At 37.0% G+C, this 26,152-nt stretch overlaps 1 protein-coding gene across 1 annotated transcript in view; it reads right to left on the reverse strand.

Moving 5' to 3' along the window:
- Window positions 1–26,152, reverse strand: part of aff2 (AF4/FMR2 family, member 2) — a 276,300-nt gene that overhangs the window by 170,896 nt on the left and 79,252 nt on the right. Inside the window, exon 3 of the mRNA XM_051128381.1 lies at window positions 17,596–18,444. Within this exon, the coding sequence (XP_050984338.1) occupies window positions 17,596–18,444 (849 nt within the window). The remainder of the gene's footprint in view (window positions 1–17,595; window positions 18,445–26,152) is intronic.

Below are 26,152 nucleotides of genomic sequence, written 5' to 3' on the forward strand. Positions count from 1 at the left end.
TTTGCATTCATGTTGGATTTGAAAAATGTTTCAGTTTAATAACCTTAAAGAAGAAGTCCACTTCCAAAACAAAGATTCACATACAACGTACTCACCCCCTTGTCATCCAAGATGTTCATGTCTTTCTTTCTTCAGTAGTAAAGAAATTATGTATTTCGGGGAAAACATTTCTGCATTTTTCTCCATATAATGGACTGACATGGTGCCCCGATTTTGAACTTCCAAAAAGCAGTTTAAATGTGGCTTCAAACGATCCCAAATGAGGTTGTAAATGATCCCAGCCGAGGAAGAAGGGTCTTTTCTAGCAAAACGATCTGTAATTTTCATTAAAAAAAAAAAAATACAATTTAAATGCTTTTTAATCTCAAACGCTCATCTTGCCTTTCTCTCCATAAACTCTGTGTATTCTGACTCAAGACAGTTAGTGTATGTCGAAAAACTCCAATCGTATTTTCTCCCTCAACTTCAAAAATCATTTAAAAATCATCCTACATCGCTGCAGAAGTACCGACCCAGTCTTTGCAAAGTGAACATGCAAAGAAGATCAAACAGTGATATAGGATGATTTTGAAGTTGAGGGAGAGATGTTTTTCGACATACCCTAATTGTCATGACCCGGAACAAAAACAGTCCAAGCAGAGTAAGACAAGACGAGCGTTTGACATTAAAAAGTATATAAATTGTATATTTTTTTAATGAAAATAACTAATCATTTTGCTAGATAAGACCCTTCTCCCTCGGCTTGGAAGTTCAAACTCGGGGCACCATATCAGTCCATTATATGGAGAAAAATGCTAAAATGTTTTCCTCAAAAAGCATAACTCCTTTACGACTGAAGAAAGAAAGACATGAACATCTTGGATGACAAGGGGGTGAGTAAATAATTTGTAAATCGTTGTTCTGGAAGTGGACTTTAAAAAATGTCATGTGGTGCATTTACTAAGTAAAAACTAATGACATTTTCCTTAGAACTTGAACACGAGTAAACACAAATATAAACTCAAATATATATAAAGGATTAGTTCACTTCCAAAACAAAAATGTACTCACCCCTTTGTCATCCAAGATGTTTATGTCTTTCTTTCTTCAGTCGTAAAGAAATTACATTTCTTGAGGAAAACATTTAAGGAATTATCTCCAAATAGTGGACTTCAATGGTGCTCCCAAGTTTCCAAAATGCAGTTTAAATGCAGCTTCAAATGGATCTAACTGATCCCAGCCGAGGAAGAAGGGTCTTATCCAGCGAAACGATGGGTCATTTTCTAAACAAATTGACAATTTATATACTCTTTAACCTCAAATGCTTGTCTTGTCTCGTCTCTGCGATGCACATGCGTAGTCTCTGAAGTTGCACCACTGAAGTCCACTATATGCATAATTCCTGAAACGTTTTCCGCAAGAAACATAATTTCTTATCAACTGAAGAAAGAAAGACATTCAACATCTTGGATGACACGGGGAAGAGTAAATTATCTGTAAATTTATGTTCTGGAAGTGAACTTCTCCTTTAACCCATAAACCTGTGGACCACATCTCCCAGTAACTTTATAAAGCTAGCCAATCAGATAGTGGCTTGCAATTTTGAGAATGTCTTGCCATTATTATGTTCAACAGGTCAGGAGGAGTCAAATCTTGCTCTTCACTATTATGCACCAAAATTCCAAAAGAACTCTCCAGCTCACTCAGCGCTTATTTCCCTAAACCAGTGGATTTGAGATCTGAAGCTGTTACACAAAGACTAGAGAGAAAAATGCAGACCATGTAAGCTCATGCAAATCCAGCCTAATAATCTCCAATTAAAGTATTGGGGAAAGAGAGGAGGGAGCCAGTAAGCACGGTTAGACGTGACGGTGAGGAGGATAGGAGGCCTGTAGAACACGGTAGCGAACATTAGAGAGGAGAGCCGGGTGACATGGACCCTGAATAAAGGTGTGTGTATACAGGAGACGAGCCAAAGCCGCATGCTCAGAGATCAAGGTTTTGAAATGAGTGGTGACATGGTAATTAGTGTCATCAATCACATTTGAGCCACGGGGGGAGCTGGTGGAAGCTGGACTCTGGTTTCGAATAAACAGAAGCCAGTTTGCCTGAGTCATCAACCACCTGCTTCTGCGTCAAGCTGACCTGGGAATCACTGCTGATGCACTTTCTAATGACACTTAGTTCATCCACGGACAGTGATGTACAACATGCAGCGAGTTTTGCATCCTCATCAAAGTTGTTATTATAAGTCTCTATGGTAGTGGTGTACAATTTTGAGCTGATGTGTGCACAAGCGCGTCTGCTCGCTCAAGCATTCAGCTCAGCATTTGTATTTTTAGTAACAGGAAGAGCATCTCTGATGACTCAATGTTATTATCGTCATCCAATGGGTGTGAATATTTTGGGTGAAGGAAATTTTTTTTTAGGTGACAATTTTTTGCCTGCTTTTGCTATGCTCGAAGCCTCTTTTGTGGTATATCAAGGGTAAACAAAATCGAAGGTGGGCGAATTTATGTGCTAGAACCGCAGGGGGTGGTTGCTCCAAGAAAAATGGATCTGACCTTGATATGTAGAGATAGATTGGCTGGTGGGGTGCTGGTCACATGACCATTTCTCTCTCTGTGAGAAACCAGACAGAAAGAGAAAGCGAGACCAATACACCATCAGACAGGAACTCATCCGTTCGAATTTCCATTCCTCATCTGCAATTTGTTATACCATTACACCGCATGCTGTGTGCGGCCACTCTGCGAAAAAGAGAAAGACTCGAGACAACAAACTAGTTTTTATAGCCGACAAACTGGGATTTCTATCTAGCGTGGACACCTCTTTATTATGTATTCATTGATTTCAAAACTGCTTTTAACAGCCCCCAGATGTGAAAAAATACTCAAAATTCCACTTTGCCACTTCTGTATTAAATTTGCATATCTGGTCATGCTCTGCTTGACACACTTGCAAAATTGCACAGCGGGTATTTCATTACAAGGCACCGCAGATATTCAACAACAGCACTGAGCATCCAAAATAAATTAAAAAGACTAAAGACCCACCAGTAGGCAGTATTATGTATTGTTTTGTAATGCCTAGAGCACCAGTGCTTTTTTCACAAGCGAAACGACATGGAGAGGGTCGACTGGTGAGGTTGTGGGAAAATAATTGGGGGTTTCAGGGTTTTTACTGGCATTAAAACGACTGGGCTCAAGGCTGAAACAACTTAATACATGGTATTCCACAGGGACGGGTATTAGGTCCGTTTACATTTTTTACTAAATGGCATTCAAATTGATTTCTATGATCTTATCGTATCCGGTATAAGCCAGAACACTTAAGTAAATAGGTCTGCTAATAAATGAAAATACAGTGAATTGATATCAGGACCAATCCTGGCTGAAATTACCACTGCTCAACAGATGCATACATCATAGCATTTGAGCAGTTTAAGATTTTCTCAACTTCACAAACCCTGGAACTGAATTCCCTATGTTTTTGTAATACATTATTATTACTGAAATTGTCACTGTACTCTAGTGTATAAGATCCCCTTAAGATCCAGGAAACCAGAAACCATATTATCTTAAACAAAATGCTAATCTGATACAAAACCTTAAAATGGCTAGTCTGAGGCCAGCAGCAATAAATATCCACCCCTGAAAGGCACCATACATCATGATGGTTTTGTAGCTCACAATGTCGCACGACAAAGATAAATGCAGCTGAGATAATGCAGCTCTGACCTTAAACTGTGGTGTGGGGAAAGTGTGGGTCCTCTACAAGAAGACGTTGTGTTTTTACCATGCCTTCATGCAATTACACCATTCTAACCTACAGTCTAATGGTGCTGACTTGTCATTCTGCTTTTATTTATAGTGCCTAAAATATACTACAAAACCTGGCTTAATGGAGGCAAGGGAAAGGAAGCATTTGTTATTGTTATGAGGGTCCAATCCAGGTTTGACGTGGTCCCAGCAGCCTTTTACCTCCCAGCCATGATGCAGTCATGCAGAGATGGGCTAATTTAATAAGCAAATCTGCTGCGGTTTCCCTTCACGAAGCCAGTTTCATTGAGAACCTTCCACAACATGTAACCACAAATGGCCAGGGGCTGATGGGATCCAAACGGAGAGAAGAACTCTCTGCACATAAAACCTGCATTCCAGTTGGCAAAGGCTAAATGCAAAGTGCCACTCAGGTAAGATGCTCTGTTTGGTCTGTTTGCGATATAAGCAAAAATGTACATAATGATATTCTTCAAATTTTGATTGATAATAATATGTATCACAATAGATTTTTACAAATACCAAATACCAAGTTTTTATTTATTTCTCTAATGCCACTAATTAATTTTCCTTAGGGGTGGAGGAAAAAATCGATTCGCATACAAATTGCAATTCAGTCTTCTAGTGATTTGCATCGATTCACAAATTTCTAAAATTGATTTTCTAGTTAATATAATAATATAATAATAATAGCATGATGTTGTTGGAATAAAACAGCAACCGCAATGGAGGAGGAAAAACACATACATCTTGCCCCATTTTCAGCGAGGGAAAGTGTTTGGAAAAATATTAATTATTGATTTTTGTTATTATGGGAAGTAGGAGTGTGCCCAAATAGTGAATCCGTATAAGGAAAGGCACAGCTGCTAGCCACTTGCTAGTGGTAGCCTGTTACAGTAGAGTACATAATATATATTTCACTTACCACATAAACAGAGTAAAGAGAGCTGACTGATAAGACGATGGTGAATGATTTGCAGATCCTGAGCACCACTGACAAACATCTAATCTTGTAATATATGTGGTAAGTAGGCCTTCCGCCGCTCCGTGTGATCACGAATCTCGAAAGTGAAAGTAAAACGCAAGCGCGCAAATTAAAAGACACTTCCCTAATCTGATTGTCATTTTCCTCTGGCTGTTTTGGGAAAAGATTCAAAGCTTTCTGTGTGGCGTAAACAGCACAGTCTGGTGGTTTTTAAAAAATAAAGCAGCCAAAAGCCTGTGAAAGAAACACCGTTGTACGAAAAATTCACCACACATTCCACAGATCAACTCATCTTACGCGCACAAATATAAGTCTAACAGTCTGTGTGTTGCTTTGTTGAATTTCTGTCTCTTACAAATTCATTTACCCATTAAACTGTGGCATGAAATGCTAGTACGAATATCTATATGATGTAACAGAACCGACACAAAAAGTGAATCGTGCATGGGACTGGAGAGAAAGTGAGATTCTTTTGATTTCTACATTAACACAAGCCTAGAATCGAGGCTTCATCTGGCACACCCCTTAACACAAGTTCCGATGCCTCGGTTCAGATGTCACATCACTAGTTAACAGTCATTCAAGATTTAGCGTTCCAAACTTGCTAATGATATGGGAGCACAGCTTCAAACAGCACATGTTGTCCCTGAGCACCGTAACGACATCTATAATTAAGGTTTGCAACTTTACAAAGTAAATAATGATCCGAAAAACACTTCTCTCGCTTATTAGCACACAAAATACCATTGGTATACTAGTACTGCCGCCTCACCGGAAGTTGTACCCATGTTTTTTTTTACAGTATAACACCTCTCGGAAACAGGTGGACAGGAAACACTGATTTCTTGAGTCAGGTGTGTTTGACTGGTGTGTTTAGTATTAAAATACTGGTGCACAAAAAATTGGATGAAAAATTGAGAATCATGATTAAAAATTAAAAAAAAAATAGCGAATTGATTTTTAATCGGATCGTGAGCCCAAGAATCGATCTGAATCGAATTGTGAGGTACCGAAAGATTCCCACCCCTAGTGCATTTAATATGCACATTTAAGGATAGTTTATGTCTATGGGCCAGTTTTACTAAACGGCAAATTCTAAAATCAGCGTTGATGGGTGTGAACATTTTTGCGGGTGATTTACTAACAATGCGCAAATTAAAGAACACAGGCGCAACATCTCATTTACATAATGACCAAGCAATATACCAAGCACAGTGCAAATTAGCGTAGTTGCAAAAAAACATAAAGAAATAAATAAAGAAATACAGAAGCCACAGTATGTAGAAAAGACCCAGAGGCCAAAAAATGAAGGGTTGACAGACCTGGTATTACATGACTTCTACGGAGGGCTCCAAGTCATCTTTTATTTCCTTAAGGAAATTAAAAATAACATGGATTGACAAACGATACGTTCGAATAATGTGTTCTTCTGGCATTCCAAATAAATTAATATGCTTGGAAAAAATGTGGTGCCTCCTCCTCCTAGCAACAACAATTGCAGCCATTTCAAGAGCAACATAGTTTGACATGCTTTTTTTGGGCGTTAATTGTTGGCACAAATACCAGTAATTTGGCAAGTGCAAACGATAGTAAATCGCATTGTGTAATTTGTTTGAATACTGTCCTCCCATAAATATTGCGTCTGAAAGGAAAACTCCTACAAATACATATTCAGTAAGGGCGGGCACATAAATAACTGTGTCGTCACTGCTCATCTTTAGTAAAACAGTACTATTTTAACGCCAAAAGACGGTTTGCGCTGGTTCCTTAGTATGAGAAATGACATTATACATGATATCATATATGATATGAATACCATTAACAGAATAGCTTAACACAACAGACAATTAAAACATTTGTGAATCTGATGCATAACATAATAAAATATTACTACAGATGCTTAGGTACAGATCTTGTTTGTGCATTCTTGTAAATACCGGATAAAATCTGTCTTGACTGCAAAGCTACATATGCATGTGAGTTCTTGGAAGCACAAATTGAACTAGTTTTTGTATTGCGTTATTTATTTATTTATTTTTTCCTTCATCATGATTTGACAAAAAGCCTAGTAAAATGATGGGTATTATGCAAATGACACCAGCTGTTACTTTGGATGGGAAAGCCTCCTAATAACACACACTCTCTCTTTTTCCTCTCGCTTTCTCTCTATCTTTCAGTGTGGACGTATTCTCTCATCTTCCTGTTAATCCGTCTGGGCACGTGTGTGACACGTCTGTGAGGGGATGTGGCGGCGGTAGCCTGGCCTGATTAGCGTCTGGTGGAGGGTACGGTTGTGCTCGGTTCGGCTCAATCTTCTGAGGACGCTAGCAGTGTGTACGGCAGCTGAATAGAACTCATTAACTAGCACTCACAGAGCGCTAGTTCCCCATCTGAGGAGGCTGCTGGCTCTCTGTGTAGTCGCTAGTGTTGGGCCAAACGATATCTTCAAGGTCAAACTACAGGCGCTGAGGGGAGCCAGTACACATCAGGGGACAGCACATCATCACGCAGACCTGGTCTCTGCATACAAATCACTGCATGCCCCTTGTTTGTCCTTTTTCAGAATATTTCTTTGACTTTTCGCTAAATAAATTCAACAGTTCACGTCACAGCTTTTAGAGGAGTGACAACTGGGTCATTTCTTAAAGGCGGTATTCAAGTTATAAGCCACTCGAGGCTGTGTGCTAGGGATTTCATCAAAAACAAGAGTTTTTTTTTTTTTTTTTTACGTTTAGAATTTGACAATGCGAAGAAAAAAGTTGTCCTTTTTCCCAAAAACCCAAACATTAGCTGACATAGCTGCTTTGAAACAATCTATATTGTATAAAGAGCTATATAAATAAAGGTGATCTGTAGGAATATGTGCATAAAATACCATCTATGTTTGCTACTGTCCACCGTGTTACCTTTACTGGGTAACACAGTTGACAGGTAACTTAGTTGACATTTTTAGTGTTTTGGGCCTATACTCAACATGGAAGCCTAGAACTGCTAAGCATATGGTATGTTTAGAAATATATTTTCATAAACAAAACAAAAGTTTTAGTTAAACTGTCTTGCAGCAATAATAATTGGGTAACCTGTTGACAGTCAGTTAATCCACTCTTGACACAGGTTTGCTAGTTTAACCAATACTAGGGGAAAGAGAGAGAACATAACTTCTAGTGTTTCATCCATATGCTTCTAGAGGAACTATCATCATGCTGTGGAAATTATGCGATAATGGGACAAACCATTCCTTTTTGAGAGGGGGTTCTAGTGGGTAACTTTAACAATGTTAACAATGTTTTTTTGGACACAAATAAAACAAGTTATATCACAATAAACACCCAAATGTCTTGATATATAACATTACAATAAGGTGTCATTTGTTAACACCAGTTAATGTATTAACTAACACGAACGAATGAACAATGAACAATACATTTATGACACTGTTTATTAAACTTTGCTAATGTTAGTTAATAAAAATACAGTTGTTCATTGTTTGTTCATGTTAGTTCACAGTGCAATAACTAATGTTAACAAACGCAACTTGTGATTTTAATAATGCATTAGTAAATGCTGAAATTAACATTAACTAAGATGAATAAATACTGTAGAAGAATTGTTTATTCCTAGTTCATGTCAACTATTGAACCTTATTGTAAGTGTAACCTTTTTTTATTCACTTGATGCATTAATACAGAAAGTGCAATGACAGGTGTGCATGTATTAGCATTTTAGAATTGCTCATCTGATCATATTTTAGAATCAGAATTATGTAAAAATGAATAGACATAAATGATATCTCACAAAAGTAACTGTGAAATTCTTTTTTATGCATGGGGAATAAATAACTATCATAACCTATATGATTATTTATAAAATGAAATGTATAGAAGTGTAAATAAATGTTAATAACAATATGACATTGCATGTAGATGGCAATATTATCATTGTTTATTTCTATATTTTTTCCTTTTCCATATTTATATCCTTTCATGCTTGCTGAAACAGACTTCTGGAGCAAATCGTTTTATGTTTATTACCCACATTATTGACTATATCAGTGCCTTCACAGCAAAGAGTTCCATTAATGAGCCCAAATTAATTTTGAAGCGATATTAAACAAAGGCTGATGAGAACAGCCTATCATGCATGACTGGGAAGAAAAGCAAGAGAGGAAAGAGAGAGAGAAAGAGAAACATTGAGAGAAGTTAGGATGACCTATTCTGAGATGCAACTAAGCGTTGTCAACTATGATCACCTCTCCCCAGGCCCACCTACAAATGAACTCTTGCCTTTGCTGAAACTACATCAGTTCCTCTATGTAAATGTGCTTCTTAACAATCTCCTCTCTCTAAGTACTTTTCTATATCCATTTGAGTCATATTAGTGGTCTTTAGCTCAGAGCCGGCAGCGAGTGCAAAGGGTGCTTGTAGTGACACACTGAGATGTTGAGGATCAGCATGTTTGGTCAGCCGTGATGGCAGTGGTTCATGAGTAAAGACATAGACTGCTGAACAAACGCTTTGGACTTTGGAGAAACATTGCTGAGGTGCTTTAAAAAATGTGTCATTTACTTCTCATAACACAACCCTGGTGAAAAAAACAGCATATGCTGGTAGGTTTGTTTTGATGCTGGTTTAAGATGGTTCTTTGCTGGATTATGCTGGTCTATGCTGGTCCTTTGCTGGTTTATGCTGGTCCAGCCTAAACCAGCAAAGGACCAGCACAAACCAGCAAAGGACCAGCTTAAACCAGCATCAAAACCTACTTACCAGCATATGCTGTTTTTTTCAACAGGGACGTCCCACTTGTAGCACATTAGCATCTGTTTTTATAAGCGTTTATCTGTTAATTAAAAACAAATTTATAGCACTCACTGGTATTGAAATACGGCCTGATCATAAAACCCCCTAAGTAATTTTAATTTTGCTATAATGTCTGTTTGATTAAATACTGAAAACTATTAATAACTTCCCAAGTATTTTACTATATTTTAGCACCATTTGCCCAAACAGTGGCTTAGTCAAATTAGCAAATCAAATCTGCAAATGTTTACCCAAGCTGCAAATTTGGCTTGACTAGAGGTGGCTGATATATGCTAAAGATCTGTCACCATAAATATCACCTTAATTTATTGTAAAATCCATATTAGTATCCACTCAATTTAGCGACAGAGCAATATATTGAGCAGACGGTTTAACTGGCTAATACTTGGGTGTTGGGTCGACTACATCTTCATAAAATGCATGATGTTTTTAAAAACAGTATATTCCAAAACATATATTTTTTTTTTACATCTATCCATTTTCCAAACTGCTTATCCACTTTCAGTCTCTATCCATTTCACCAAGAGGAACCATAGAAACCCTGTTTACTTCTTTCAGACTTCTAAACTTGCACTGTGTGCAGGTTAGCTTCTACAGCTAATCAGATCAGAGACTTGCATCCGCGTTTCCTCACCAGTGCACAACTGAAAGATGGCTGTCTCTTCACTCGTCCTAGCTCATTAGCCTCTCTGGGGGGAAGCGCTGTGCTTGGGACTGGCGAACGTAACTCCTAAATAAGCAAATATTCAAATGAGCCATATGAAATTGGATAAGTGGAACCAACATGGGTGTACACATTGTTGAAGAAGCTGAAAAAGAGGAGAGGATTTAGAATGTTTAGATTGTTAGACTGTGATTGGATGTCCAAAAAGACAGACAGGCATTAGTGCCCGCCCACTTTGCTGGGTTATATTTTTTAACCCAAATGTTGGGTCATTTTATTGGGTTGTTTTTAATATTTTTACTTTTTTAATATTTTTGCTGGGTTATTTAGGTAGTTTTTCTGTAACTACGCTTTTTGACTCCTCTACAGGAGAAAGCGGTTCTCAGCGCTACTGATTTGGTGCACATTTTCAGCTGAATAAAGGTTCGTAAACATTTTATTTCATTTATAAAGTCTTTACTGTGCTGCAAATTGTATTATTTTACGCAACACAACATAAGAACGCTGCATCAGTAGCGGTCACTTCATGTGATGGAAATGCCTTTTGCTTTGCATAAAATAAATGGATTTATTTTAAAATAAATGAATTCGTTATAGTACTGAGTTTAATTTTATTTGATGTTAAAATATGTTCTCTAACCTCAGTACTGTTTGTTTATGGGCAGGGTTTGGAATCAGCCACGGCATTTTACAGCTACGAGTGAAACTTGAGGCCACGGTCTGAAGTTCACAGTTACCCTGGTAAACAGCAGTCCTTCCCCGGCTCAGATTTCAGTGACACACCGGTACGAGAATTAGCGCTATTTCTGTAAAAAGTAATTACAGAGAACGGCTGAATACATTAAAATCAAAAAGAAACTTTTAGATGTTAATTTTTTTATGTCTAAAATGCTTGTTAAATGAGTTTAAATGTAATATTGCAAACTATGCTGCATTCACCCAAATAAATTTAATGTGTATTGTATTTTGTCCATGTGCTCTTGCTTAATAATAAATGTTCATCTTTTGATTATTGTTGTTGCCTCTGTGTGTTTTTATAAGTTCCAGTCCATTTTAAACCAGCAATATAATATGTTTTAAACAATAATTGATTTAAATAAAAATAACTCAGCGTGTTTGGTAAAAACACTTTTATGTTTTTCATAGTGCTTCATGGAAGTGAGCAGAGCTTCAAGCGCTTTTGATGCGATTTTTTCTTTACGACTCTCTGATTGGTGGATGTTCTGTGGAGGATCATGGGTAATGTAGTTTTTCACAGCAAATTTAGCTGTCAACTCTTTCCCCACCAAACATGTACTGTAATTTCCCGGGTTTCTGTGTTTTCACTGCTATACACTGTTATATGCTATTACACATCTTCTGAATGAATCCAGATTCTCTTGATCAAAAACACAGGCGAGGAAGACACAGAAACGAGCAATCTTTTATGTAAGCAGATGCATATGAAAAATAATGTGATCATCAACAATAAACAGCATATCAATAAAAACTGCCTAATGTTGCCGATTGAAATGTTGATCCAGAATACAATCTACTTCATCTATGCTTTGATCGTCGTACGGAATATGATCCAGATGTAGTATTTGATAATGATTTGTGATTTTCTCAGCTTTTTGCTCAAACTTTTTTTGCTTTTTTTTTATAAAACTTGTCTACACTTAAGTGTTGATAAAAAGAAGGCCTGAAACTAGAATAAAATTGATTTTTTCTTAGTTTAAAAGTAGAAGCTCTGAGCTTTATTTTGATGTATTACATCTGTTTGATGTATTGCTTTTTTCAAAAATGCTGGAGGGGAAAGAGTTAAACAGTTATCTTAAAAATAAGTTGAAATAATGTGAATGCATGGCATCTGTTCACGTCCTCAGAAATCAGCGAAGGTCTGTTTTTATTGGTTTATAAATTATCATTAAAATCTTTATGGAGAAAACGAATGCAGTTTTTTTTTTTTTTTTTGCTGACCCCGAGTGTTGTAATGTTACTGGAAGTGCAACTCCTGTGCTTCTGGAAGATATGGTTGTTCAGACCAAACTTAATGATATGTATATAATGTAGCCTATCAATTTAATGTATATATCAAGACACCAAAACACAACCTAAGAGTATGCAGTACATACTTTACAAAACTATAAAGTCCATTTATCATAGACTGAGTGCCAAAGAATATATATTTAAAAAGCAGAGCTATAACAGACTGTTGCTGTGAGTGTATACAGTGCTATACATATATTTAGAGTGAGCTACCCATATGCATCTCATTTCAAACACATATCCCTGCTTCCAAAATATACATTTCAAGAAATATGTACGCAGATGATTGCATAGCCATTAATCATTATAATACACCACAGTGCGGTCTACGTTACAGCTCCGCGCACACGATCCAGCACTAGATGAGTCAGTATGGGTGAGGATGCTTTCTGGGGGGAAGTGGCGTCTTGCTTTGTGAGTCTTGGCAGCCCGGTGTAATCAAATGTTCCTGGAAATGACTTCCTGTCCTGTGAGATGGAGCCGGGCTCTATACGAGATAAAGATTTCTCTGCCTGTTACGGCAAACGCTGTTTTAATAACCCGGCCTGGCTGGGCAGAGCTCTAGCGAAAGTCTTTGATAGACGCCACTATGAGGCCACAGAGGAACATCACGCTAAAAACCCTCTTGCTGTCATCAGTGAACAGATCTTATATGGTCCAATTAATTTTTAACATATTTTAACATAACAGCTGCCGACTTGTGTTTATAGGCTGTAAATGATTTTGTTTTATAAAATATATGCATTTTTTAATGCATGCACTTTCTTTTATCCCAACTACAGGCTAAGTAAGCCTATAATAGTTTGATTCCCCAGAAAAGTCTAAACACTGTTGTGTTTTCAAAACATTGCTCTGTTTATTTGATCTTCCTGACCCAGCAACACTGGCTCAACCAATAATGTGAGTTTGGGGCGTGACTGTCTGTTTGATCAGCCAATGGCAGACGAGGAGTTTTGGAAACTTGCTTGGAAACAGTTATTATGCAGTTTACTGAAACCTCAAAGGTTTACTGAAGTCAGTGAGCATTTGGAAACTAAACGCTAATGTACAGAGCTACATTATCAACAGCTGAGATTTTCCTGTGATCTTACTGTGATCGTGCAATCACTCTGCTCTGATCTGGGATCAACAAGGCTGGGGGAACACAGGGACCGCATTGATATGCAGCAGATGTCGGCTTCTCCATTATATCTGATCACAAAGAGCAATCAGAAGGGAGACTGCGGCTTGATGAGAACTCCTCTGCCAGACTCCCGGCCCAGACTCCAGCCCTCAACGCCATGACATCATTCACCTCTGCTGCCCACTGAGATTGCTTTCAGGTACTGCTATATATAGTCATAGAACAGGCCAGGAACACTTTTGAAAAGAAGATAATTCTCAGTGTCACCCAGGCCAAAAAACACCACAGAAACCACTGGATATAACACAATTCAAAAAGAGATGACAGCTGATATCATCCACGTGTAGGCTAATTGCATATCAAAATAATTACAGTAATATACTTCATCGCCACTGTTCCACTGTTATATGTTATATACAACATCACAAAATACAATGACTGAATACAAAGTACAACTAGACCAACAAAAATATTAGCATGCTCTCTCAGCATGTTTGAAGCATCATTTCATATAGCCCAGCATGCAGTGCGAGAATATCACACTATTATTGTCTTGTCAAATCTGCGCTTCAAGGAGCTAGTGATAAAGCTATTAGTCACATAAAGACTGGGTAATACTGGGTGCAATAACTGTTTTTAGATGGATCAATAGTCTTATCTGTCTGTCGATGTCTCATACACCGACCAAAAAAAAAAAAAAAAACCACTTCTTCACAGCAAGCAGCACAACGCTAGACACTAATCAATACACTAGGCGATAACAGAATGCTTCCAAAGCCATTTAGCACAGTCTTATCACTCTGCTGAGCGCTCAACCTGTCAAAATATTTTGTGGTGGGGTGGCGCAAGGGAACATTTCATGCCTATCAAGGGGAACAAGCTTCTGCTTTTCAGCCCAAAGAACGGCAGTTTTAGGAGTTACTCTTTCAGCAGTGCAGAGGTGTGTGTGGCAGTCTGAAGATAATACAATTAAGCCAGTTATTATGGCTCTGACAATTAATGCTGAGAAATTGTATTCATTGTAGTGTGCTGGCTAATGATTGTTTCATTCATGATTTGTTGTGAAATGTTAAATACCGTTTTAATCACTGTTTTCAAATAAAAATCTGCATTTAAGGCAACTTGGAGACAAAATTGACTCTCTTTTCATTCTTAATACAGATTCCTCATGTTACTGTGACCAGTTCTTTAATGCATGACACTTCAGTTGAAAAATCACATGCTGTTGACAATTAGCATTATTGCTCAAATAGTTTGTTGACTACTGTTAAAAGCAAGTGATTCAATGATTTAGGTCATCACATGCTTTCAATATTGTTTTTTAGTGAAGTAAATATGTAAAACATAAGGGTCATTTTTTTTTTTTTAATTGAGATTTATAGATCATCTGAAAGCTGATTAAATAAGATTTCCACTGATGTATGGTTTGTTGGTTGTTGATAGGACAATATTTGCTCGAGATACAGCTATTTTAAAATCTGGAATCTGAGGGTGCAAAAAATCTAAACATTGAGAAAATCGCCTTTAAATTTGTTCAAATGAAGTTCTTCAAAAAAATTAAGTTTTGATATATTAATGGTAGTAAATTTACAAAATATCTATACTCCCCAATGATTTTTAGCATAAAATAAAAATCGATAATTTTGACCCATATAATGTATTGTTGGCTATTGCTAAAAATATTGCTACTTAAGACTGGTTTTGTGGTCCAGGGTAACATATGTTGTTAAATGCTGCTATAGTGATATATTAACTCTCAAATGTTGCTTTTGGTTCTAACATGTTATCTTCTTCACAGTTTTGTTTTGCCTGAATCGTAACAAAAAAACAGCTTAGAAAGATTTGTACGTGAATCGCACCATTACCTCTGACAATATTTCCAAAAAAGATTTAAGCAACCAAAGAGCATTCTGCCAATTTTTGACCACAACAAAATAGCATCCGCTCATGTGACAACAAAGAAAACCTGGGAGGATATACAATCAGGAAAGCCTTTCACACAATTCAACACCTCAGCCAGAGCGAACCTGGATAAATAAGCCTGAAGAGCTGCGGAATAATAAGTAGCCAGCACAACAGAGTACAGGTGAATCCCACGAGAGCCGCTTCTACAGAATACACTCCTTTTAACAAACTAAAGCTACGCAAGGCAGGGTGGAAAAAAATCAAATCAATGTCCTTGAAGATGTTTTCTTTTCTCCCGAGAGCCATCTTGAAAGAGCGGCTCTGCGCACGCTCTCTCGCGCTCTATTTCAATCCTACTAGCCCTGTTTTCGTAACTCTCTGCCTTTTCTCCATTTATTTATTAATTTATTTTTTCCCTTTTGCATTTCTCTCTTTTCACTTTCAGGCAGTGACTCATCTGTCAGAAGGAGGGGTAGGGAAAGATGGCGTAGGCCCAGCTGGGGCCCACCCTACGGGGGGTCTTCTCTCTCTATGCCTGCCCCTCTTTGCAATAACAACATCCATCTCCATTTTCCTGCAAGCTGACCGGTATGAGGGCACTCTCAGAGCAATTAAAATTCCCCAGGTTTTCGCTCTTGCCACATGCTTAACTGTACTGCGCGAACGCACCATATGCTTCAAGATGGGCGATAGTGCAATTTGCAGCCCGATGGCCGTCGAGATCCCTATAGAACAAAGAGGAAGAACAGCTGGCTGCCTCGCCATGGTTGGATAGCGCCGAGTCAACCTGTTCAATCATATGCCACTCTTGTTTACCGCACCTTATCTTATTTGGTTTGTTTGCTTTATGTGGATTAAGCCCGTAGGTAAGAGCGATGGGAATTTCAACCTACTGCTCAAACAAGCTCAAGGCATCGATACGAGGCTATTTTTCAAACCCTGGCGCTGGAAATACAGGAAAATTACCTCTTACAAGATACCACCACCTCAAAGTGAAGGAATTCATTAGTTGCTGCTGGGTTTTTATAGAGCCAAACATGAGCCTGAAGCATAATAACAAAACTATTAGGCCACCACAATCTATTATCTTTAATCTAAGACCACCTATTGGCTAAATCCTAAATGATGGTATTCCCTGTCCTAAAGGCCCACGCTGAGCTTTCAACTGCAGTCATTTCTCGCCACAGAATGCCGTGGGATCAAATCCCCCCGCTGGAAGCCATTCAGAGGAAGTGACGGCACTGGATAGCCTGTAAACGGCTTCAGCGTGGCTCATGTATCACGACCTGAGAGAGGTCAACAGAACTCTACTCTAAGTGTCAGCCTCACAGAAGGGATGAAGTTAACATTGCCGGTGATAAAGCTCCTGTGTCTTAACCTCCAGAGGGTTAATTCAGAACGTATGGGCCCTTCCATTGTGAAGAAATGTGTACTGGTCTACATGTTCAAGACATGGAGGGTCTTCCGAGGTGTTTTAGGAACATGACTCTTAAGATGCTACCCAGGGTAAAGGTGAGCAAGTCATCTAACTGAAACCAGATCGTATTTAGTTGGGAACCTTTTACACAGAGTAGGCACTGAGAAAACAACTATTTGACATCAAAATAAAAGCCATAAAAACACATTCTCACATCCTTTCTTTGGGAAGAATGCAACTCACAGAAGACCACTCATCTCATCTCTAGAAACAGTATTTACTGAACAGAAAAAAAGTCTTACAAAAGCCATTTGGTCTTCAACCCTACAAAACACCTACAATGATTTACTGAACCAAGAGGTGCATTTTTTCCCACAAAAGTATTGTTCTGATTCCGAAACGTTAACATTTCAAAGCATTGGCTATAACTGGGAAATCTAATCATATAAAATTGACCCATGTTGTTCTACTTCATTCAATCACACAAAACAGTTTAAACTCTAGACTTGTTTTTCCTCTCAAGGGAAAGCCAATATGAACTTACTTCAGCAACCTGACCACGGCAAATCGCTGAGGTCAGAATTTCCCTCTGTTCAAAACAGTAAAGAAAGTAATCTTTAAACATGCCAACAAGAAGACTTCCTTGCAGAGTAGGTAGGTTCACAGGAAAGCCTGAGGTTCATTAGCTGATTATTAATGAAGCACTCCATTATGTCAACCCCTCGTTCTGCCAGGTTTCAATGCAAAACAGACCTAGCCAGGGGAAAGTCAACAGAGCCAAGCCTATCTGCCAACTGTTCCTGTCCAACTACCGCTGCATCCAAACGAGAGCAAATGATTACAACATCTGCAGGAAGCCTGCCCTTTGACTGAGACGAAAAACGGTCACACTCACCTCTCCGGATTGTGGCAGTGTCAGCTTAGGAATTTTGCCCTTGGTCCCAGCCGTGCTGCTTTTGCTATCCAGCAGACCTCCGAATGGAACACTGTTGTACCCTTCCACCAGCTCCACAGGGGGTTTGAGCTCTGGGGAATCATTGGGGACCTGGTCTTGGCCGTCCATGGGCCTGACGTAGGCAGTGGGTTTCTGCTGCACAGCGCTGCTGGGCTTGCAGTGGAGGCCTTGAGGGAACGTCGGCGTCGAAAGGCCGCTCGGGAGCAGGGACGTAGAGGCCATTGGCGAGTTCGAGCCATGGGAGCACAAGTCCTGCTCGGCGGGAGACTTTCCAAGGCCAAGCTCGGCTGCGGCTGGTCCTTTGCCAGACTGTGCCTGCTTCCTACTGGAGTGTGACGAAGTTGTAGGTCCGCTAGGATTGGGACTTGAGTCCTCTTGGTCCTGATCATGTCTACTAGAGGTCTGCTCATGACTGGAGTGCTTCCCCCGACTGACTGCTTGAGCGGTCTGGGCGCCACTTGAACTGTGACCCCCTCGGGACCAGTCTGAAGAGCGAGACTTTTTGCCTTGATGTCCATGTACAACGCTTGAGCCCGGCATGGTGTTGGCAGGGGGTGGGGGCATGGAGGTGCTGTGACTTCCAGGTTGGGAGGGAGCAGCTCGGCTCCGCTGAGCTTCAGGGAAAAAGCCTGGCTGGTCGGGTTTCTCCACTGGAGTCTGGGGAACAGAGTTCTTAGGAATGCCCACAAGGTGACTCTGGTTGGAATGGCTAGTCAGGAGCTCCTTCATTTCATCGTAGTTTCCGAGTGTGTTCTGGACCCGGTTGGCCAGGGCATCTCCTTTGTTAGTCTGAAAGAAAAATAAATAAATCAATGAAACCTCTGTACAACTTAAAAATGCAATCATTTTCCTAACAAAGGTCTTTTAAATTAATGGTTCATGCAAAAATGAACATTCAAAAAGCTGGTTTATATGACTTGTGCACTACATTTACAGTCTCCTCAAGTCTAGTAAGCCTAGTAGGGTACACCGGGGCTAAAGGCACCCCCTAAGAAAAAAAAAAAAAAAGTGCTTTTCACTGTGCCCAAAGTGTATGATTGCAGAAAAATACATACGTTTGTATTGAACATTTATGGAACAACAGATTTTGTGTGAAAATAAATCATACGAGTTGTTTGTTTTGTTTAAAAATCTAATAAATGTATGAGGTGGCAAGGCACACAGTATTGATACAAATCCTTTAGCTAAAATAAAGTTGTTGTTGTTGTTGTTTTAATAATATACAAGTTAATATTTTCTGCTTATTTTGATAAATAAAATAATTATTTTTTGTTCAGTAAATATACTGTTATTAAAATATGTTAATATAAAACATATATTTTAAAATACAGAAACAAAGTCATTTTAAAATGTGAAGATTCTGAAAGCACTGAAGGAGATCCCATAATAATTTAGTATAGATTTACAGTAGTAACAACAAATTATATTTTATTATATGATATGATTATTATCATGTTTTTAAATATGATGGTTTCATTCTAAACATGGTGATTATCTCTAAGATGGACACCCAACATAATATACAATATTTACCATATGAATCTAACAATGTCCCTTCAACAAATGGAAAAGTCAGCCTTCTATTAATTATCATGTTAATTATTGTGCCATTTAGCCCCAACAGCAGGGGCGCTTTTTACCCCAAATACCATACTTTTACATATTCTTTTGTTATTTAAAAAACGCTGTTTAAATTATCTTAAACAAAAATGAAAAACATTAAGAAGACATTTGTCTCAAGATATATTGAATAATTTTAGTGATTCTCATTTGCTGCTTAAATCTACAACATTTTTAAAAACATCAAATATTAGATCAACTAAGCACAGAATCGACTTTGCTCTGCTGCCCGCAATCGCGCCAAGAATCAGGCAATTTTGCACATGCATGTTGAAAAGCAGAATTTTTGGAAAGTGCTACACCATGTTTTTCTGCTATCTAATGGTTTAGAGGAAAATAATATCAAAGGCTTTTACCCCGGGGCACCTTCAGCCCCATTGTACCCTACTAGTCATTTACTAGTAATATTCACCTCCTAAATACTGAATCAAATAAAATATGGCACATATGGAGCAGACTGGTCTAAAACTCAAACATCAGTGGTTCTTGAGTACCTCAAACAGATGTCAATTATTTGATTTGAAAGCTGCAGCAGAGGTGAAGAATATCAATGAATAATGACAATGATTTCAGTCGGTTACTCAAATAAAGGCATTGTATGATTTTAAAAGATGGTGGTTATATGCCCTTTTTTGAAGCTTGATACCCTGCAGTCATTATAAGCTGTTATTGAATAGACAAGACACAGAGATTTTTATTTGCTTTATTTTTATGGATTTGAAATGGCAAGGTGAGTAAATAATAATAGAAGTTTCATTTTTAGGTCAACTATTTGATTTGAAGAACATTCATCTGTATTGCAAATGTCAGTGAACTAGAATTTTAAGATGAAATATAAAGACAAAAATAAAACAATCCACAGCACACCAAGAACTCTATAAAAGCCCAAAAGTAACACCCTAAGCCTGTGTGTGTGAATGCCAAGTCAAGGAGTAATTTAGTCTGTTCGCCGAACCCTTCTCAGTATGGACAGATCTAAAGACTGCGTTTGTCAGTATAAAGAAACTGAGAATTTATCATGAGCTTTAGCTGACGAGACCATTAACATAGTTTTGAGATGCACGCCAGCTCTCCATTTGATGTTAGTCAATATTTATGAAAGCCAGCAACGTGTGATCACAGAAATGGCGAGACGCTGTATTTAGAATCTATTCAGAATTTTCTGTTTGTGTGCCATTCCTATCCGTGCCTGTGTGCTGATCTACATAAAATAATGTTTGCAAATATCTCTGAATTTACGACGGGCATAAAGATACAGTATTCTCCTCTCCAGAAAATGTCTGTCCAACACTAGTCTGCTTTTGCTCACAACAAGAGTCCATTTTATAATAATCGTTATCTTTTAGGCACATCATTAGTTGCACAGCATTCTACAGAAGAGAAACATGCTATCCCACCCCCCCACTGATTATTTGCATAATAAGCAACATTCTTCTTAACGCTCAGGCCTTTATTCTTGTATTCATCGCTATACTTACTTTTTTTTTTCAAAGGCTCCAACAGAGCATCTTAATTTTAAAGAATCTGAATGTAGAGCTACTAAATATGTGTGTGTGCGTTTCTCTTGTACACTGATACAATTAAAGGCTATGTTAATCTCAGGAAGCAAAAGTAGAGAGATAAATCTATTAGCATTCTACATTCATTTCACATGTAATTGCTACATTAATAACAGTGCAGCTCTTCTAAAATGCAAATGCATCTGTTATGGCTTTCAACAACATAAACAGTCAATAAACAAATACTGTTAAATGATGCACAACCAGCATAGAGCACGCAAGGCTATTAAAGCAGTGATGGAATTATGCACTGGACAGTTAACATGTGACCTTACACACAACAGAGGATCTGATTCTAGACCTGCTCAATGTAATATGACTGACCTTTGACCTAGTATAGTCTGAGCATTAATGTCAACAATAAAACCTTATTAACTATGATTGTTAGTAAAAGATTTATTGTAATGACACTTTTCAGTCATATCTGGATTATGAATAAAAATGACACAAATAGCATGATATTGTTTGCAAACAGATGGTTTTCCTCTTCTAAAAGTTTAATAAAGGCTATTTTTGTTCATTCGTTCATTCATTCATTATTAGCTTGTCATTTATGTCTCGCCAAAGCGATTATTTATTTATTTATTTTTAGGCAAAAGTTTGTACACACCCTTGTGAGCAAAATGATTTATTATTTATTTATTTATTTATTTAGAAAGCATTAATGGCATCAAAGACAACAGATTAAAAGCCAAAAAATAATTGCTATATTTTTGATATTTTTGTAATATTACTACATTTTTTAACGATTAATCCTTACATTTTATGTACATTTTAAAATTGTTTATACAATAAACATACAATAAATGTACATTTTTGGTCACACTTTACTTAAGGCCTTGATGTATAATGCATTATAAATGAGTTTACAATGCTTTGTAAATGCATAATACATTTTCATAAATAATTGTAATATTTTGTCATTTTATTTGCTAAAATACACTAGGTAACACTTAACAATACGGTTCATTAGTTAACATAAATTAAGAATGAATACTTCCACAGCATTTATTAATCTTAGTTACTGTAAATTTCGGCATTTACCGATGCATTATTAAAATCACAAGTTGTGTTTGTTAACATGTTAATGCACTGTGTACTAACATAAACAATGAACAACTGTATATTTATTAACTAACATTAAGAAAGATTAATAAACAATGTAATAAATGTATTGTTCATTGTTCGTTCACGTTAGTTAATAGATCAGCTAATGTTTACAAATTACACCTTACTGTAAAGTGTTACCATACACTTTCTAAAGGTGTAACAATGAATAGATAAGTAATATACTATAAATGTGGTTACGGTTATTCATGTGCTCATGCACTGCATTATAAAGTGCATTACAAGAATTCTTGTAATGCACTTTACATAAAGTGTTCCCAAAGTTTCATGCAATAATTTCAATCTGGGTCCGCAGTCATTTCTCGGTACAGCTGACGTGAGTGCGGTTCTTGGGCAGCACTTGGATGGGAATGTGGGCCAGCGTGGCTCTGCTCTTGTGTTTTTAGAGTGAAAGATCTGAAAGGGACACTCTTGAGCGAGAGGAGTGCGTGAACCTCCCAGACGAGGTGGTTCGGTCAATGTGAGGGAAAATCCATCTGGGGCGCACACAAAGAGCTGTTGTGTGAGCTCGACTGCTTGACTGAAGCATGAGAATGCTGGACCGCAGCCAGACACGCATTCTACACGGCAGCTCCAGCTCGGGGGAAGGTGAGAAAGAGAGAAATGCTCTCATTTAAAGCGTTAATTGCTGACATTTTACGTTCAAAGTTTCTTAAAATTATGAATAAGCCGTTTATGAATGATTAATCGCGTACTTACGTTGACGGTTAAAGCTTTTTGTAGCTAATTAATGTGTTCATTGGAATATATAAACACTTTAAAATGTCTAGTAGTTTTAAGAGAAGTTTTAGGGTTTAGTACATTAAAGTAAATAAAGTAAAAGAAATACATAGAAAACTTAGTTTAGAAAACATATTTTACTCCCTTGTTTTTTGGTGCATTCTCATCAATTCTCAGTAAAATAAATTAAAACAATGAATGAATGAAAGAAAGAAAGAAAGAAAGAAAGAAAAAGAATCAATGAATAAATGAATAAATGAATCAATGAATGAATATCCTCCAAATCAACTTGTAAGGAAAAATATATTTTAGAAGATCTTTGTATATCTATATCTATATCTAGATATAGATAAAGAAAGATCTTCTAAAATATATTTTTCCTTACAAGTTGATTTGGAGGATATTCATTCATTGATTCATTGATTCATATATATATACATATATATATATATATATATATTGGTAGAAAACATTTCCGTATATATTACTAAATATATTTGTAGCCATTTTTGGTATAATTTTTAAGATACATTTAAAATGTATAAGCATATTTTCAAAAATATGCCAAACTTTGCCAAAAATATATTTATATATTTTAAATATATTTTGACCTTTTTAATGTATATATTTTGAAATATATTTAAGATATGTATTTAATTTATGTATTTGAAAATGCGTATTTGAAATATAGATTTTTTACTATATAGGTATTAAATTATTAACACAACAACACAATTTCATATAGGCTATCACCTTTTTGAATTTCAGTACAGACCTCTACAATTTTTCACTGAGCTATAATTTTCTTACAAAAGGCAAAGATCTGAATATCAACTCCAACCCAGCTAACAAAAAAATAAAATAAAATAAAATAATATAATATATTGCTAGCATTCTAATTAAACCATACAAATGTTATGCTCTCCGAACTTTCAAAAAACCCAGTTTTTGAAAACATTGTTTTTCTTAGTTATGTATTTTATCATTTTCCAGTCATAAAGGGACCAATTACTTTTGAATGTTCTTTAAACATCCTGAAACAAGTAGTAACAGGTTAGATGAACATCCAACTAAAATATTTCAGAAAAAATTCCATGAACGAAGTATAAATAATGTGTTATTCTGATGTTTTAAGAACATTATTAAATACCGGAAAACTTGGAACGGACATTCTATTAATGTTACTGGAAGAATGTTCTTAATTTTGAGAGAACCTTGCCAAAATGTTCAAAGTTCTAAGAATTTGTTTAGTTAGTTGGGAACATTAATCATCCAAATCAACCAAGATCAAAATGATCAGAGCTTCTTCAACACATTCATGTTAAATATCTATATTCTTCTGATGTATAAATTGTCACATCTCTCTATATTGAATTTTCCTTAAAAGATTTTAAGAGAAAATCTCAGACAAAGTTGATACACAATACAGCAACAGCCAAAAAAAAAAAAAAAAAGACCACTGACTTTGATGTACAGTATATCATAACATGCATAACCACAGATGCTATCACTCCTTGATTAAAGTATTCTAGCATGCAATTTGGGGGTTCAGTGACATCATTCACTCTTCAAATGTGATTTTCATCTCTTAGAAGTTTAAAGGGATACAAGAGACTTGTAATGGCCATTACTTAATTTCCCGGAAGGAGCGTCTTGGGAAAAGGACAGCATTCTTCTTCCCCTCGTGGCCTTCTTTGCTTCAAGACAAGGACAGATTACCTACTTAAACATACTTAAGTGCTCCAGTGTCAGCTGCCTCTTTAAAACACTCTACAAAGTCTTCTTGGTTAATGCTTGTGATGACTCGTACAGACGTAATTCTTTGAATTGTGAAATACAGCCCTGTGGCAGAGCGAAATCATGGCAAAATGAACATATGAACAGTTCCATAGAGGCAGCAAAGTAGATAGGCTACTTGATAGATATAATTGTGTGTATGTTTGTTTGTTTAGGTGGGACCAGCAGTGTAAAGGCAGTTTAATGGGGTCATATTAAAAAGACACTCACTGTGTGTTCTAGAGATTTGGGTACTTGGGCGCTACCACTCTGCGCAGGCTATTCACACGCACAATGAGAGTCTTTGTTTTCTCTCTCAATTGGCGGCCCTTTCCAACTTCACCAGAGAATTCTCAGTATTTCAAAGAATTTCCCTTAATGGATGTTAACAAGAACCTCAATATAAACAATCGCTTCGCTCGCGAAAACGAATCAGATGTGTTTAGGGGCTATTAGTCGTCTTTTAGGCTGACATGCTCGATAGGAACATTAAATGACTGATGAGCATCTCATCATGCAGTAGATTTGCATTGGCTTGATTTGAGCTGGAAATTTCTATGTTTCCATCCAAGTTATGAGCTGTGATTTCCATGACATAAGTTCGAGAGAAAACGAAGAAAACGAAGAAAACAAAGAAAACGTCACTTCCAGCAAAACTGGTGTTAAATATAAATTGAGGTTGTAGACGTGGGAAGCCACTGTTTTATTAAATGTTGTCAATTATGGTTTAGAGGGTACAGACAAGAAACATGACTTGTTCATGACCAGTGATGGGAATAACGGGGTTATAAATAAACGGTGTTACTAGCTAACGAGTAATCAAACGAATTACTGTTTCCCTGTAACAACGCCGTTACCGTTACTGACTCTAATTTATTATAATATTATTATAATCTTATTTTTCATTTCATCCGAATATTTGTATTTGATGAACCGTAAACTCTATTGTGAAGGCACATGAGCCATCATTTTGTCTCACACACACAAAAAGAAAGATACAGAGCGAGAGAGTCTTACACACCATGCAGAATTGACGCACACCATGTAAACGATATTCTTTGTTGTATTTCCCTGTAAAAAAAATGGAGTTCCTTTGGAATTCTTCAGGTTTAAAGAACTACCAGTTTTTCCGGTAGTAGGCGGACCTAAAGCGCAAATGGCGATCTCATTGGCTGGCTTTCACATATTATTGTCCCTGTTTAGATTTCAGCAAATCAGTTCGAGCGAATGCAGATGACATGATTAATATTCATAAACCCACACTGTAAAAAAACAATTTGTTGAGTCAACTTAAAATAATTTGTAACCTGGCTGCTTTAAAATTTGAAGTTCAGTCAACTCAAAAACAGTTTATTCAACTTGAAATGTTAAATTATACAAAGCGACAACTTAGATATTTGAGTTGAATCAACTTAAAATTTCAAGGCAGCTGGGTTACTTACCCATCTGTTAAGTTTAGCAAACACAAATATCTAAGTTGTTACTTAGTACAACTTAACATTTCAAGTTGAATAAACTTATTTTAGTTGACTGAAAATTTTAAGGCAGCAAGGTAACAAATTATTTTAAGCTGACTCAACAAATTGTGTTTTTTTTTTTTTTTACAGTGCAGCAGCTCATTAATCCTTAGTGTGTTTTATATTGTTATTAGTACTAGAATTCATAGTAGTTTTGGTATTTTTTTTAGTTTTCCA

This window comes from Labeo rohita, chromosome 14 (assembly GCF_022985175.1).
Source record: "Labeo rohita strain BAU-BD-2019 chromosome 14, IGBB_LRoh.1.0, whole genome shotgun sequence".
NCBI classification, from domain to species: domain Eukaryota; kingdom Metazoa; phylum Chordata; class Actinopteri; order Cypriniformes; family Cyprinidae; genus Labeo; species Labeo rohita.